Genomic DNA, 16,726 nt, shown 5'->3' on the forward strand with positions numbered 1-16,726 from the left:
TTGTGAAATACTTCGCTCTGGCTAACCGGTCAATCAAGTCATCTGATCTAGGGAGAGGATAACGGTTCTTAATTGTCAGCTTGTTCAATCTCTTGTAATCTATACACATTCTCCAGGTGTTGTCCTTTCTCCTAAGCAACACAGGTGCACCCCAAGGTGATTTACTTGGATGGATCTGGCCCATCCTCAAATAATCTTCGAGTTGTTTGGCCAACTCATCTTCCTCAGCTTGGCTCATCCTGTAAGGTGGAATACTAACAACCAGGGACCAGGTCAATACGATGATCTAATGCCCTTTCGAGTGGTAAGCCCGATGGCAGTTCCTTAGGAAATACATCTTGAAACGAATCAAGTATCTTCTTTAATTCTTTGCTTTCAAACACACTTAATTCATTAACATCCATAGAAGGTACGAGAAATGAAGAAAGTGGAATCAAGACACAGTGAACAGCAGTATACACAGAAAAACAGCAATCTTCACGAACTCGTACCTTTTCTTAGACCTCATCTTCTCTACCTACCGACTTGCTCGTTTTCGAGGCTTGCTCTGATACCACTGTCAAATCCCCATAGCATCTCCTCGTAAAACGCTCCTGGTACAAGACTCGAAACCTACAAACAAAACCAAGCAAACGTGATGATGCAGGCTTGACTCACCTCCCAACCTTGACAGTCGTGGGCAAGTCCACAAGTCTTGGCTGTCCCCACCGAGCCACGAGCTGAGCTAACTAGATGGACGTACCGACCAATCTCTACCTCGTGACATCCCATACCGCCACGAAGCTACTCTCGTGGGCCTCGAGACTGCTGCCGGTCTCGGCTGCATAAAGCAGGTGCACGTCTGCACTAGATCCAAGCTAGAGCTCTCACAAAGACACGCAAGACTCTATGAACTAATGACTAACCTTGGCCACCCTTTTATAGGCTCTTGGCCGGTCATCGAGCGTCCACACTTGGGCACCCGTCCGTCCATACTTGGGTGCCCGCCCGTTAGTCTATCCCTAACTCAGCTCGCCAATCAACCTACCTAGCTCCAAGCTTCCCCAAACCTCAAAGCTAGTCTTGTGTGCGTATGGCACACGATAGATACACACTGTGCACATGACACCACCCAACCATGACAGCCGTAGGCAAAACCCGTAAGACCTCGCTATCCCCACTGAACCACGAGCTGAGCTAACTAGCAAGACGCACCGACCAATCTCTACCCTGCGGTGTCCCATACCACCACGGAGGTACCCTCGCCGCGGGCCTCGAGACTGCTGCCGACCTCGGCTGCATGAAGCAGGTGCACATCTGCACTAGATCCAGGCTCTTGACCGCAGAGCTCTCGCAAAGACTCACAAGACTCTGACCAACTGACCTTGGCCTTCCTTTTATAGGCCCCCCTGTTAGGGCATCCCCACTTGGGCGCTCCCCCGTCAGTCCCATCCCTAGCCCAACTCGCCAATCAGCCTACCTAGCTCCAAGCTACCCCAAGCTTTGAAGCCAGTCTTGTGTGCGTGCTGCACACGGTAGATACATTTTGTGCACATGACAAAAGATTTCCAAGGTAAGCCTTATATAGGCCTTTTGGACACCCACTCATGCTGGCCAACTACTGTCGGCCAGCTTCAATGGACATAAAATCCATTTACGCTACCGACCAGCCCAAAATACCACTCACACTTGGCCGACTTGGTCCTGATCCATAGGGATCCATTCTGGTGTCTTCCTGTGCCCTGCTTATGTCCTAAATAGTTTGTTTATCTACTGCCCTTCAGGGATTAGTCTTGGAATTAGCATGTCCATGTGCATGCACATGACATCCCCTTCTACTAAACTTGATGATGGCATTCCAACTTTTGACCCTGGATGACTGTCATCATCCCCTATCTCCACATATGGTCTCCCATACTTGTCATCCTTCCCTTCCTGGCAACCTTTTCACTGAAAACCTTGTCGTTCCTTGATTCCACTCCAAAGTCTGGTGTAGACATGTGCATCAATTCCACTTGTCCCCTAGCCCTTCATGCCCTTTGTCCCTAAACACGTTCTTTGGTCTTCTTTTCTTGTATTGAGTCTGGCATCCTCACTCCACCCCTTGAATGATCATCATCCCTTGGAACCGTTTTCTTGAAAGCCTTTCTTGGTATGCCCCAAGTTACATCCGACTCACAGGGCTACCATTCCTCTTGGGTCTTGTGGAACACCGCCAACCAACCTCCTAGAACTTCTTCCACCAAAAGATCAAGACACGGGCGATGGTTTCATCCTTGCACAATGCAGTAGGGGTGGGTGGAACATGGGCAGCAGCAATATCTCATAACCAGCCTGAAGCTCTGATATCAATGTTACATGTGCGGAACCTCTGCGTCTTCTTTCACCCTTAAACACTTTTCATAGGAACATCTTCATGCAAAACACAAAGAGATAGGGAGAGTAGAGAAAGAGATAGGGAGAGTAGAGAAAGAGATAGACGTATTTTCAGTATATTCATATAGTACAAAAAGGGTACATATCTTGCCCCAAAACCTAATCTAGACCTCAAGGCTCCTATTTCTAGACCTGCCCTCAAGTGAGGAGAGATGAATCAAAAGATTTCCTGACTCGGCCTTATATAGGCCCTTTGGGACACCCACTCATGCTGGCCGACTATTGTCGGCCAGCTTCAATGGACATAAAATCCATTAATGCTGCCGACCCGCCTAGAATGCCACTCACACCTCACCAACCTAGTGGGGATCCATTCTGGTGTCCTCCTGTGCCCTACTCATGCCCTAAATACTAAATAGTCTATTTATCTGCTGCCCTTCAAGGATTAGTCTTGGGATTAGCATGTCCATGTGCATGCACATGACAGGATTGGATGGCGAAATGGAACAATAGTTATCTCAGTTACTCTGGGGTGGATGCCCATCATCCTCGCCGTTCGCTACACCCATCTTATTCATGCAAAAGAAACATAAGACTGCTCATTTATGTGTGGACTACAAGGCACTAAATAAGGTCACAATCAAGAATAAGTTCCCAATGCCCAGAATAGAGTACATTATGGAGCATCTTAATGGTGCTAAATATTTTTCAATCCAAGCTAGATTTATCCGCCCATTATCCTCGCCGTTCATTGCACCCATCTTATTCGTGCAAAGAAAGATAAGACTGTACATTTATGTGTGGACTACAAGACACTAAATAAGATCACAATCAAGAAGAAGTTCCCAATGCCCCAAATATAGTACACTCTGGAGCGTCTTAATGGTGTTAAATAGCACATTCTAGTGCCACTTTGCTTCCGCTCTACACCTCTTTCATGGTATCAGAGCTCCCGGTTTAGCAACCTCTTTGCTGCCCCAGATTCAGCCCTGTTTTCAGCACCTTCTTCTCTGCATTTTTCCCCCAGATCCACAGCCCTTGCTGCTGCGTTTTCTGGACAGCAACGTCTGGCCACTTCTCCTCCAGCTTTGTCCAATCTCCAAGTGGGAAAAACGCTGATCAGAAAACGCCAGATGGCTGCAGTTGGAGGGGGGGGGGGGGGGGGGGGGGATATAGCCAAACCAGTGGCCCTAGTGCCAAGTGGGATCTCCTCCACTGCCCAGGAGGAAGGACCCTGCAGCCAAATGCGTAGGAACTTGGAAGGCCTCTCCACGTTTCCGCATGCAATTCGAACCTCCTTGTAACTTCCCCCACCCACTAGCCACGGAGGGTATGAATGATCTCTCTCCATATGTCATGGATGGACTCTGTCGGGGGTGGGGTGTGAGGGTGCCCCTTGATTCATGGCACCCAAACCAGCTTCATCTAGGATAGGAGCATCATGGATAATATCTTCTGCAAATTTAGAATCGGCACCATAGTTGTTACAAGGCACGCCTCTAACAGTTCGAGGCGTCAAAGGCGTACGAGGCTTTCGACTACTTGACCGAGACGTCCACCCAAAAAAAAAAATTTGTTGGTTTGAGTCTTTAGACGGGGGCTTTAAGCCTTAAGGGCCCAAGGCAGCCCCTCTCACACACACTCTCTCCCTCTACATGGAGTAAATTAGAATATTTCTTTTAGAATGCACAAACGGTGGAAATTACTCTTTTTACTTTGTACCCTTGATGATGTATCCAGATGATGAGGATGTACTATTTTGGCCTCATAGGTCATTTTTGTTAGCATATTCATCCCCAAATTCTGCTCTTTTATGGTGCCCATTTGGTCCCTTTTGCATGGCCCTTGCTTGTGGGCTGGCCACCCCTTTTTCTACTATTTTTTTGGGATTTTTCCCAGCCTTTCTGGCATTTACCAGTCGGCCATGTTTTGCAGCTCCAGTCGGCCTGTTTTGCAACTCCAGTCGGCCAGCATTCCCTTACTATAAATAGTGGGTGCTGGCCTCTCTTTTCTCATTCAGTCTTGTACATATTTTGCTCCCTCACTTATGAGACTATCTATGTCTCTTGCTTGGGACTGTTTTGCTTCAGTATATTCAGCATAGTTCTCTCCATATCTCTCTCTCTCTCTTGCATTCTCTGTTCAGCACATTCTAGTGCCACTTTGCTTCCGCTCTGTGCACTCTTTCATGGTATCAGAGCTCCCGGCTTAGCAACCTCTTTGCTGCCCCAGATTCAGCCCTGTTTTCAGCACCTTCTTCTCTGCATTTTTCCCCCAGATCCACAGCCCTTGCTGCTGTGTTTTTTGGACAGCAACGTCTGGCGACTTCTCCTCCAGTTTTGGCTTCTCCAACTGCAGCCATCTGGCGTTTTCTGATCAGCGTTTTTCCCACTTGGAGATTGGACAATAGGCGGCCTGTTTTCTACAGGACACCAGCCTTCTGTGCTGCGTTTTCCTCTCCAGTGGCCCTTTCCCCTTTGCAGAGGGGGCATGTGGTGTTGCAAGCTTTGGTGGCACTCTTGGTACCTGTGGAAGACACTTCTTCTTCAGAGTTTGTGCATTTTTTGAGATTGAGCCCAAGCTTTTGTGATGGCTGCACCGACTTCTCTTCATATATTTGAAGAGTCTGCCAAGTTGGATGGTTCCAACTACACCCTATGGAAGGTGAAGGTGAAATCGGCCTTGCGTGGCGTGGATCTCTGGGATTGGCTTGTTACACCAACCAATGCCACCCCTCCCACCCTTGCTTCCGGTGGTGCGACTCAGGCACAGATTGATATTTGGCAGTCGAATGATCGACACGTTTTCTCCTTTCTGATGTTGAACTGTCAAGATGTTGTTCTCTCTCACGTGTGTACAGCAGATGCTGCTCATGAAGTTTGGAAGGCTTTTGCAGATCTCTATGAGATTAAGTCTCCGAGTCAATTTTTGGCGTTGGAAAAGCAACTTATCAACTTATCAGTTTCTGCCTTTCCATCTTTATCTGCTTTCATCTCGAAGATGAAAGATCTCCGGGACGAGCTTGCTGTTTGTGGCAAGGACATCTCCACTGAAGATATGGCTATTTGGCTACTCTCCAAACTTCCAGAGAGGTTTGATGCATACTTTCAGTCTCTGGTTTCTTCTCCTCGTCCTGTTTCTGTTATGGATGCTTTGGAGACAGAGTTTGAGATGACGGATCTTGGCCTCTTGCATTACTTTCTTGGCTTTGAGATTTGGCAGACCTCGAAGGGCATTTTCTTTTCTCAGCAAAAGTACACTCGAGAGATTCTTGACAGATTTCAGATGACTGGGTGCAAACCAGTATCTTCTCCTATGGAAATTGGTGAGAAGCTTTCTTCACTTGATGCTTCTCCAGGGACTGAACAGGGACAGTATCGGGTTCTCGTCGGTTGTTTGGTATGGTTGACCTACTCCCGATTGGACATATGATTCGCAGTCAGTTTATTGAGTTCCTTCTCATCCAAACCCCATTAGCAGCATTGGCGGTGTGCTCTCAGAGTTCTCTGGTACTTGCGTGGCACTCTGGGTTTTGGCATCTTTTATGGCCAAGGACGCACTCTTGTTGGATGGTCTGACTCAGACTGGGCTGGAGATCCAGATACACGGCGTTCGACCACTGGTTGTGTTTTTTCACTTAGGTTTGGAGCCATTTCTTGGAGCAGTAAAAAGCAGCCTACTGTGGCGCTTTCCTCTACCGAGGCGGAGTGCCGTGCAGTTTGTTATGCTGCATGTGAGGCGATATGGTTGTGGAGATTATTGGAGGAGCTCGGCTGTCCTTCTACCGGATCTACTCTTCTTTGGTGTGACAATCAGAGTTGCATCGCCATCACCAAGAACCCTATGTTTCATGCTCGTACGAAACACATTGAGATTCAGTATCACTATGTTCATGAACGGGTTCTTGCTGGAGATTTGCGTGTGGAGTATTGTCCTTCCGCGGAGAATGCTGCAGATTTCTTCACCAAGCCAGTTTCTCAGGCTTCCTTGGCTCCTCATCTTCGGATTCTCGGAGTTTGTTCAGCATCAGGTGCTCAGAGGGGGGTGTTAGCATATTCATCCCCATATTCTGCTCTTTTATGGTGCCCATTTGGTCCCTTTTGCATGGCCCTTGCCTGTGGGCTGGCCACCCCTTTTTCTACTATTTTTCTGGGATTTTTCCCAGCCTTTCTGGCATTTACCAGTCGACCATGTCCAGTAGCTCCAGTCGACCTGTTTTGCAACTCCAGTCGGCCAGCATTCCCTTACTATAAATAGTGGGTGCTGGCCTCTCTTTTCTCATTCAGTCTTGTACATATTTTGCTCCCTCACTTATGAGACTATCTGTGTCTCTTGCTTGGGACTGTTTTGCTTCAATATATTCAGCATAGTTCTCTCCATATCTCTCTCTCTCTCTTGCACTCTCTATTCAGCACATTCTAGTGCCACTTTGCTTTCGCTCTGTGCACTCTTTCAATTTTGGCCTTCTGCAGACGTTTAATACAGCTTTCTTTCTTTCTTTTTTCTTTCACACACACACTCTCTCTCCCTCCCCCTCTCTCCCTCCCTCAAGGCTCATACATACACACTCTAGTCTCTCTCTCTCTCTCTCTTAGCTTTCACTATATATCTATCACTCACTATATTGTGTGTGTGTGTGTGTGTGTGTGTGTGTGTAATATAACAGACGTCTCTAACACGCCTCTAAACGTCTCTAAAAAATACGAGTCTTTTGAGGTGTGTACCATACCTGCCTCGTACCAAACGCCTTTAACAACCATGATCGGCACGTATGAAATTTCCTTTCTTTTTGTAGTAACTGAGATACACCCTTGCTTTTCTTCTCTTCCATCTCTCATATCCATGGCAACACCCCAACCCCTCTCCTTTACTCCATGATTTATTGGATCATGAGCAAGAACAGGAAGACATAGGGATAGATGTTGGGGAACCTGGCCATGATACTGAGCTTGGACACCATACTATACTGATGGAAGAGGAGGAGATAGTTGTGGTGGAGACGGCTTACTTCAACAACGAGATGCAGAAACTCCGAGCTGAGATCTTTACCCCAAGGAACCAGGGTAGTGAGATGGCTAATCTCCGAGAGGAGATCACTTTATTGCATCAACAGATCACTATTGTGACATGCGGGGGATTGACCGTAGTAAAACAACCTTAGGCTAATACTACACTTCACTTAATGATACTTAGAAGATAGACAATGGTGTCAATGCAATGCAATGCAGCTATATTAAATGAATGCGTTTACAATGAGATCTAAATAGATCTATGATGCTGTCCTAAAGAATATCCTTCTCGAGATGAGAGAGAGATGTTGAATGCTGATGACGAATGACTGATCCTTTCTCCAATGTTGAGGTCCACCCTTAGATGCCGGCATTCCTCTATGTAGGAGGTAGGAAGATGAACTATATGCTGCTGAATGAAGATGTTGATCTGCTGTATGCTGAACTGTGGTCTCTCCTTGCTCCCTAGATAGAAAACGCTGAGAAGAGGCCTAGGATATGAGATGTTGAATGCTCTTTGAATGCTGAACTCCTCACTCACGTAGGGTCTTGGGGCTGAAGACCACAAACGATGATGAGATAATGGAGATGATGCACTGAATGTATGATGCGCTGCTTATATATGCTGTACTGATGCTGGTCGGGCAGGTATGCTGCTGTCGGCCACGTGTCTAGGACCTCACGACTACAATAAATGCCATATTAATGCTGTTGGCTGTGCTGATACTGCTGTCGGCTGGTCATAATAGGCCCCGACCTCACGCAGTAAATGCTCTATATGCTATTAAATGCTTAATGTGCTGATGTAGGAGCTGAAACAGTCCCATACATGCTGTGATAAATGCTTGAATGCCTAAATAAATGGATTAATGCCTGCTAAATGGTTATGGATGCCATGTCACTTGTGCAACCCATAGGGTGTGCACGTGACATTCCCCTCTGCTAAACTGTTACTGGGTGGTACACCTAGCAACCTTTCGACTCCTCTGTTGATCCTCCTCCACTAAGACCACTGCCCCCTTTTGACTTCTTCTCCTGGGACTGAGGTCGACCGTAAGAGTTGAATCCTTTGAGCCAAAGACTTCTTCACTGTAGGAATTGAAAGGCAAATGCTGCTAAAACTGCTTGGAAATACCGGGTCACCCCTGACCTGTCTGTGGAATCCTTTCACACACCATCTCCGTCGTTCCTGAACCTCTGAACCTCCTAAGGCGATGTTGGAGCAAACTTCCGCCTTCTTATGTGGAAGAGAACCCCCTGTTGTTGCCAATTGAAACCCAAAACTCCATTTACTCCATGGATGATGGATGTCATTCTTCCCCAGAGAACTCATGGGTAAAACCTGTATGCCTTCCAAACGCAAGATGCTAGACTGACTGCTAGGATGACTATTATGCTGATGCAAGCCATGTGCAACCCTACATGCTATGCAAGAATGCAGATGGATAGCCCTAAGGATGGCCTGCAAGATCTTGAGAACTGGATTTAACTGAGCGGAAGCGACTAACATGCTAACTTACTGAATGACTGATGGAATGAACATAAACTAAGGCTGCTTACCCTGTAAAGCTCTGATACCAATGTGACATGCGGGAGATTGACCATAGTAAAACAACCTTAGGCTAATACTAGACTCCACTTAATGATACTTAGGAGATAGACAATGGTGTGACATGTCAATGCAATGCAATGTAGCGATGTTAAATGAATGCGTTTACAATGAGATCTCAACAGATCTATGATGCTGTCCTAAAGAATATTCTTCTCTGGATGAGAGAGAGATGCTGAATGCTGATGACGAATGACTAATCCTTTCTCCAATGTTGAGGTCCACCCTTAGATGCCGGCTTTCCTCTATGTAGGAGGTAGGAAGATGAACTGTATGCTGCTGAATGAAGATGCTGATCTGCTGTATGCTGAACTATGAAGATGCTGATCTGATGTATGCTGAACTGTGGTCTATCCTTGCTCCCTAGATAGGAAACGCTGAGAAGAGGCCTGAGATATGAGATGCTGAATGCTGTCTGAATGCTGAACTCCTCGCTCACCTAGGGTCTTGGGGCTGAAGAACACAAACGATGATGAGATAATGGAGATGATGCACTGACTGTATGATGTGCTGCTTATATATGCTGTCCTAATGCTGGTCGGGCAGGTATGCTGCTGTCGGCCAGGTGTCTAAGACCTCACGACTGCAATAAATGCAATATTAATGCTGTCAGCTGCTGATACTGCTGTCGGCTGGTCATAACAGGCCCCAACCTGATGTAGTAAATGCTCTATATGCTATTAAATGCTTTATATGCTGATGTAGGAGCTGAAATAGTCCCACACATGCTGTGATAAATGCTTGAATGCATGAATAAATGGATTAATGCCTGGATAAATGGATTAATGCCTGATAAATGGTTATGGATGCCATGTCACTTGTGCAACCCATAGGGTGTGCACATGACAACTATACTGCAGAAGGCGGTGGTGAGTACTCTTGCACCTGCAGGGCATATGTCAGCAGCTCTGTTCTTCACCCCAGTTTTTTCAAGGGAGAGGAAGGAGAGAACCCAGGAAGTGGTTGATGCATGGTTGAATAGGTGGAATGTTCATTTTGAATTCCATCCTCTCCCGTACGCTCCAAAGATTTAGATGGTACAAGGCCTCTTGAGAGGGAAAGCCTTGTCATGGTGGAGAGAGCTTCGGAACAAGCCTATTTCTTGGGCTAGTTTCGGGCAGATGTTCATGGATGAGTTCCTCATGCAGAGGCTGAGGATGACGTGGTATCTAAATTTGCGCAGCTGGATATGAAGATCATGTCTTTTGACACCTATTTGCACAAGTTTAGAGAGTTGCAGGCGAAGGTAATGCATATGGATGTGGTCGCTCGCTTGATTTCAAGGGCCGCTCTCCAAAAGGTGCCAAACCTAAAAAATCCTTGTTTTCGCCACACTTGGTCTAGGGACAATGTTTGATGCCAACCAAACTTGGTAAAAGGGAATGGGTATACCTTCCCACTCCTACCAATTTTGGTGGCCATTGGACGTTGTCCCAAGACCAAGTGAGGAAAAACGGGGATTTCAAGGGCTGCCCTTCAAAAGAGGTGCCAAACCCAAAAAAATCCCCATTTTCCCAACATTTGGTCCTTGGGATAATGTCGGATGCCAACTAAACTTGGTATGAAGGGGCAAGGGGTGCACCTCCCCACCGCTTATACCAAGTTTGGTGGTCATTGGACGTCAACCCAATGACCACATGCAAGAAAAATAGGTTTTTTTATGCACGGATTGTCCCCAGATCATAAGCTTTAAGTGAGGAACAACAATTGCAAAACACTTGAGAATGCTATCTGTTTTGCAAAGATTATGAAGAGAGAATTTCCGGCAAGAGTAAGAAAAATGTTCCTTAGAAGCACAAAAGCTAAGGGAACTCCGGAGTCCGAACCACATTCCAAAACATAAACGAAAGTTTAGGTTTGTGAAGGCTTCCAAAACTCAAAATCAGACCCAGACTTCAGGTCAACCCAATTCCAAGAAGACTCAGAGGACCGAGCAGAGCCTCCACATCATTCAAGAGGACCGGTGCTTTACTTGTGGCTAGACAAGCCATTGGAAAGGGAGCTGCTCTCAAGTGTAGAAAAAGTAAAAGCCTAAAGGAGCTCGTTTGACCGAGATTACAGGTAACCCTAAGGTTATACCACACTTTTTTATCATAGTTCTTGCATGGATTGTAACTTTAGTATGCTAGTTTTCGGACCCAATGATCTCATACATATGCATGGTTCACTGTTGGGGAAAACTCCTATTCGATCCTAGTAGCACTCACAATTTTATTAATGCCAAATTGATGCAAAAATTGGGACTGGAGACCCGGCCAAGTGATCATGTCTACTGTGTGAACCTGGCGGTAGGGCATCTAGATCTGGGACAAATGTGTGACCCAATTACCTATATCTATCAAGAGTTATTTAGATAGTCTAGATTTTTTATTGATGAATCTAGATAGGGTAGATATCATTATGGGTAAAGAATGATTTCATAACCATGATGTCCATGTAAACTGGAAGGATCATACATTGTCTTTTTTTACTTGAAGATGCTCCAGTTTGTCTCAAGGGTGATTTTCAAGTCCCACCCTCTACTCTTGTAAACTCTGCAGAACTTCATAATATTAAACAAAGTTCGTATTTTGATTATGAAGTGTTCCAACTCTTTCATCTGATGCTACTTCTAATTTTAAATCTAGTAAGTTAGATGCTTCGGAGACACATGAGTTAGAAAACATCAAAGCAAAGTTTATTGATGTTTTTCCCGTAAAGTTACCTCATGGTTTACTGCCCCGTCAGTCGGTTGACCATAGGATTGATTGATTCCATGGTCTCAACCTGTGATTGTTGCACTTTACACGATGAGCCAGCTAGATTCCCCAGCAGTTGTTGGAATATCTTAGGATGGGACAAATTCGACAGAGTAAAGTATAAAAAAGACAAACCATGGAGGATGTGTGTCAACTATAAAAAGTTGAACAAAGCTACAATCAAGAATAGATACCCCCTACCTAGAGCAGACAATCTGATAGATAGTCTCCAAGGAGCCATTTTACGAAGATTGATCTTCATATGGGTTATCATCAAATCAAGATAGCCCAGGAAGATGTCTTTAAGACAGGTTTCCGAACCAGCTATGGTCATTACGAGTTTCTCGAATTACCTTTTGGGCTCACGAATGCTCCTGCTACTTTTCAACAGATAATGATCGATCTCTTTCGGGATTGTTTGGGAAAATTCATTCTGGTATTCTTAGACAATATTTTCATTCAGTCATTCTTTGGAGGAGCACGTAGAGCACCTTAGATATGTCTTGGGTTCCAAGCGTGAATGACTAGTCGTATGCAAAAATCTCTAAGTGTGAATTCTTTTGTAAAGAAACCACATACCTAGGTCATTGGATTTCTAGAGATGGGATGAGCTTAGATCTTGAGTGGAACCAAAAGGCTTTAGATTGGCCGGTACCTTCGACTGTCAGACAGGTTGCTTTCGTTGTCTTTCTTAAGAAGTCGGTGAGGGAGTATTCTATCGCAACCGTTCCCTTTTCTAACCTTCTCAAAGGACATGGATGAAAGTCTAACGCTCCTATTACCTAAATGAGAGGCTTGATCAAGCTTTTAAAAGGCTCATGTTTATGGTGAGAGATGCACCAATTTTAGCCATATTGGATCTTGGCAAACCATTCCTTATTACAGACCAGAGCTCAAGAATCGTTCCACCTGTCAAGGTGGCTAGAGGTCAGTATCTTATTCGGAATGGATTGCTGTTTCAAAGTGATAAGAGTTTGTGTGCCGAATAGCGCTGAGATAAGGAGGATCCTTATGACCGTCATGACACTCCTACAACGGATCATCCAGGGGTACAGCAAACCTATGACTTGGTAAAACGTATGTTTTACTAGCCCAAGATGAAGGCAAAAGTCCAGGACTATATGGTAAAGTGTCATCAATGTCATGTGAATACGATTGAGTGCCTTCGGACTAGAGGAATGTTGCATCCTCTAGAGATCCCTTATAGTAAATGGAAGAGTATTTTCATGGACTTTATCGTTGGTTTACCACACACTCGCAAAGGGCATGATGCCATTTGGGTGGTGGTAGATAGATTGACAAGATGGTAAGATTTTTACCCACAAGGAAAGCAGTAACAACTCCTAAATCGGCATTGCAGCTTGTTGAGCAGCTTTTTAGGTTATATGATTTACCTTGTGACATAGTGAGTGATAGGGACTCAAAGTTTACTCGACACTTCTGGTAGCTAGTCTTCCAAAAATTGGGGACCAAGCTGAGTTTGAGTTCCTCAGATCATCCTTAGTCCGACGCGCACACTGAGAGGGTGAATCAGGTTTTGGAGGATATGCCTCGTGCTTACATCTCTAAGAGACCATCAGACTGGGAGAGGTACGTCTCGATGGTTGAGTTTGCCTATAATAGTGCTAAACATGTAGCCACTGGTTATAGACCATTTATGCTGATGTACAGATGCCAACCTAGATCTCCGGTAGCTATGGAATTTAAGGGTATTCAGAATGACGCGGCTAGGGATTTCTTAGCAGATATGCAAGAAATGCTAGCCAAAGCTAGGGACTATATCAAAGTGCTCAGGGCAGAGCACAGTTTTATGCTGATAGACAGTGTTCGCCAAGGAAGTTATCAGAGGAAATGCTAGTGTATTTTGAGAATACCGAAGAGTTCAGAGACATTACGAACAGGGAATGTGGGGAGTTAGGTACTGTGGACCTTTCCAGATCCTTAAAAAGATCGAAGAGGTAGCCTATAGACTAGAACTGCCTCAAAATGTGAAAGTTCAGCCAGTCTTTCATGTCAATAGACTAAAAGAGATACTGGGAGTTAGAGGATAGCATTGTGACTCCTCAGGAGCTTGTTGAGGTTAAGGACTTGTCCCATGTCCCACATGAACCAGAAGCAATGATGGATTTCAGGGAAAGGCAACTTAGCCATAAGTTTATCCCTGAGTATAAAATTAAGTGGAAAGATAGGTCAAAGGAGGACTCGACTTGGGAGACACTTGCCAATATACAGCATAGATTCCCCGGTTTTCTTGCTTAGGTAGATTTTGTTTCCAAGAGTGGAAACATCTGAGGAAGGAAAGTAAGTAGAGCTAATCCAACAGGGTTAGGGAACCCTAGGATTAGGAGGTAGCAAGCATATACAAAGGCCTAGGGTACAAAATTAATAAACTAGGCTATTGGCTATCTATAGCAAGTTGGCTATTTATAGCAACAATTATAACAATATGTGACATGCAGGGGATTGACCCTAGTAAAACAACCTTAGGCTTAACTACACTACACTTAATTATACTTAAGAGATAGACAATGGTGTCAATGCAATGCAATGCAATGCAACTATATTAAATGAATGGTTACAATGAAGATCTATGAATAGATCTATGCCTGTCCTAGATGAATATCTATCTCGGGAAGAAAGAGATATGCTGAATGCTGATGTTGACTGAATGTGCCCTTCTCCTAAGCTGAGGTCCACCCTTGAGATGCTGGCTTTCCTCTAAGGCTCTATGTAGGAGGTAAGAGATGAACCGTATGATGTCTTCTAACTGAATGCTGAATATGCTGCTGATCTGCTGAATGATGATGATGAACTTCTGACTCCCCTTGCTCCCTCGTAAGGAATCACTGAGATGTAGGAAGCTGAATGACTGAATGATGCGATTGCCTATTTATAAGAGATTATACTGCTGGTCGGCCAGTATATTGCAGTCGGCCAGCAGTCTGGATACTCCATGACCTAATAAATGCTCAAAGATGCTGCTGTCGGCTATGTAAGTGCTGTCGTCTGGTGTAAACTGCTGTCCATACAAGTCGGCTGCCCACAATACTTGCTCAATGCTTGAATGCCATGATTAATGCTGAAATGCCATGCTTGGGAACATGCTGTAAATGTCTGGATAATACTTGATGCTCATGAATGCTGGCAAGTGCCCTGCTTAATGCTTGTGGATGCTAAGAATGCCATGTCACTTGTACACCAATAGGGTGTGCACATGACACGAGAGCTTGCATACACCCCTTTATTTAGTTTCTCTAATCTTGTGTTGGACTCTGTTTACGAGATCTAGGTTAGATAGGCTTGGGAGGCCCCTCAAGAAGAGTGAGGTAACCAACCTTCCACCTGCATGATCCAGATATCTACTGAGATCAGGCCTGACAACACCATGACAGCTGTCCTTTCCGGTTGGAACTGCTAGTTGAGCTCCCAGCATGTCAACTGGCAGGTCCAAGCAGAAAGGACACCACATGCACTTCGTGTCCTTTTTCAGTTGGAAGCCATGTAAACTAGCAGTTTGCGGAGAGCCACATCAACTGGCAATTCTGGCCTGGAAAGGACACCAGTGTCCTGTCACTATGCCATATATGGACACTGGTCCCCAGGAGGGAAGATCGCGGCCATCCAATTATGGGTAACCTTCTTTTGCAGATTCTCTAGGAGATTTTGATAACTAAGCATGCAGAAACCTCTCGAACTCCACCAGTGGAGGAGAAGGGGGAACCAGTGAAGCCCCTTTCTTCCATGGGAAAGATACACCCCAGGCATTCCCAGCCGTCATGTTCCTTGGGAGGGACGACAGGCAGCGACTTTCACGACGACAGCGACACTCAGAACGCTTTTCAACGTGGCTGACATGGAACAGAGCTGGAGTACTTTAACAGTCACATCAACCTGGTCTTGCGTGTACCTGCATCAGAACGTCGCTGTCCTTCCACTCCCCACGACCATGGCGTTACAAAATGGTACACTGTCTGATTTGTGATGTACGATGCATTGGATTGTGGCAAAAAACAGTACAACAAAGATGTAGAGACAAGTGAGGAATCATGAGGAACGATAGCTATAAAAGAATTAATACCTGGTTTGACGTGTTTGTTGAAGACATAGAGGATTATCAAAGGTAATCCCCACATAGCAAGAGATGCAAACAGAAATTTCCTGATGACATGTGTTGTCTCCATCCTCGTGTTTTCTGTCACCCAACGTGCCCCAGCCACCCAAGCCCCAACCCACCACACTCCGCGCGCACGCGCACACACACACACACACACACACACACACGAAAAGAGCAGGTTCGAGAGGCAAATCGTACGGCTACTCTACTCGCACAGTAGGATACCTCGTCTGAGAAAACGTTCGAGTTCTTGAAGTACACAGAGGCCTGCTCTTCTTCTTTTTCTTTTTCTCTTTTCTTTAATGCTAGAAAAAACCAAAAAAACAAATTTAAGAATTAACTTATGCTAGCATTCAAGATCAGCTATAGAGATTGAAATGTGATAATTTTACGTTTCGAGAAAAAAAATCCATCAAGATATTAATTTTTATTACACAAATAACTATCTATTTCTACATTACAAATTAATTAAACCTTTTTTCATTCAAATGTCAATATATAGATTTATTTTACTATCTATGGCACATCATTGATGTGTTAGATTATAAATAAATAGTAATTAAATATAATCCGTATACACTTGTTTGATAAATAAATCCACAATTACTATGTATGGTGCATTATTGATGTGTTAAATTGTAAATAAATAATATAATCCTTGTACACTCATTTGATAAATAAATTCACAATAACAGAATATATATATATATATAGAGAGAGAGAGAGAGAAAAGAGGAGGAAGGTGGTGGAGGTGGGGGCAGGGGGAGGGGGAGGGGGAGGGAGGGGGGGATCATTAAGTGTTAGTGAGATTAGGGTTGCACGTGGAATACTTTATACATGTGCAAGCCCTAATCTCACTATACCTATACTCATGTAATGGGAAAAGCAATCTTTACTCTCC

General features: G+C 44.9%; 1 protein-coding gene across 1 annotated transcript in view; it reads right to left on the minus strand.

Moving 5' to 3' along the window:
* Positions 1-16,133, minus strand: part of LOC147607140 (uncharacterized) — a 69,644-nt gene extending 53,511 nt beyond the window's left edge. Inside the window, exon 1 of the mRNA XM_086791195.1 lies at positions 15,790-16,133. Within this exon, the coding sequence (XP_086647321.1) occupies positions 15,790-15,892 (103 nt within the window). The 5' untranslated portion in view covers positions 15,893-16,133. The remainder of the gene's footprint in view (positions 1-15,789) is intronic.
* Between the last annotated feature and the right edge of the window lie 593 nt (positions 16,134-16,726).

This window comes from Cibotium barometz, chromosome 56 (genome assembly GCF_041138505.1).
Source record: "Cibotium barometz isolate CiBa-2024 chromosome 56, ASM4113850v1, whole genome shotgun sequence".
Lineage (NCBI taxonomy): Eukaryota > Viridiplantae > Streptophyta > Polypodiopsida > Cyatheales > Cibotiaceae > Cibotium > Cibotium barometz.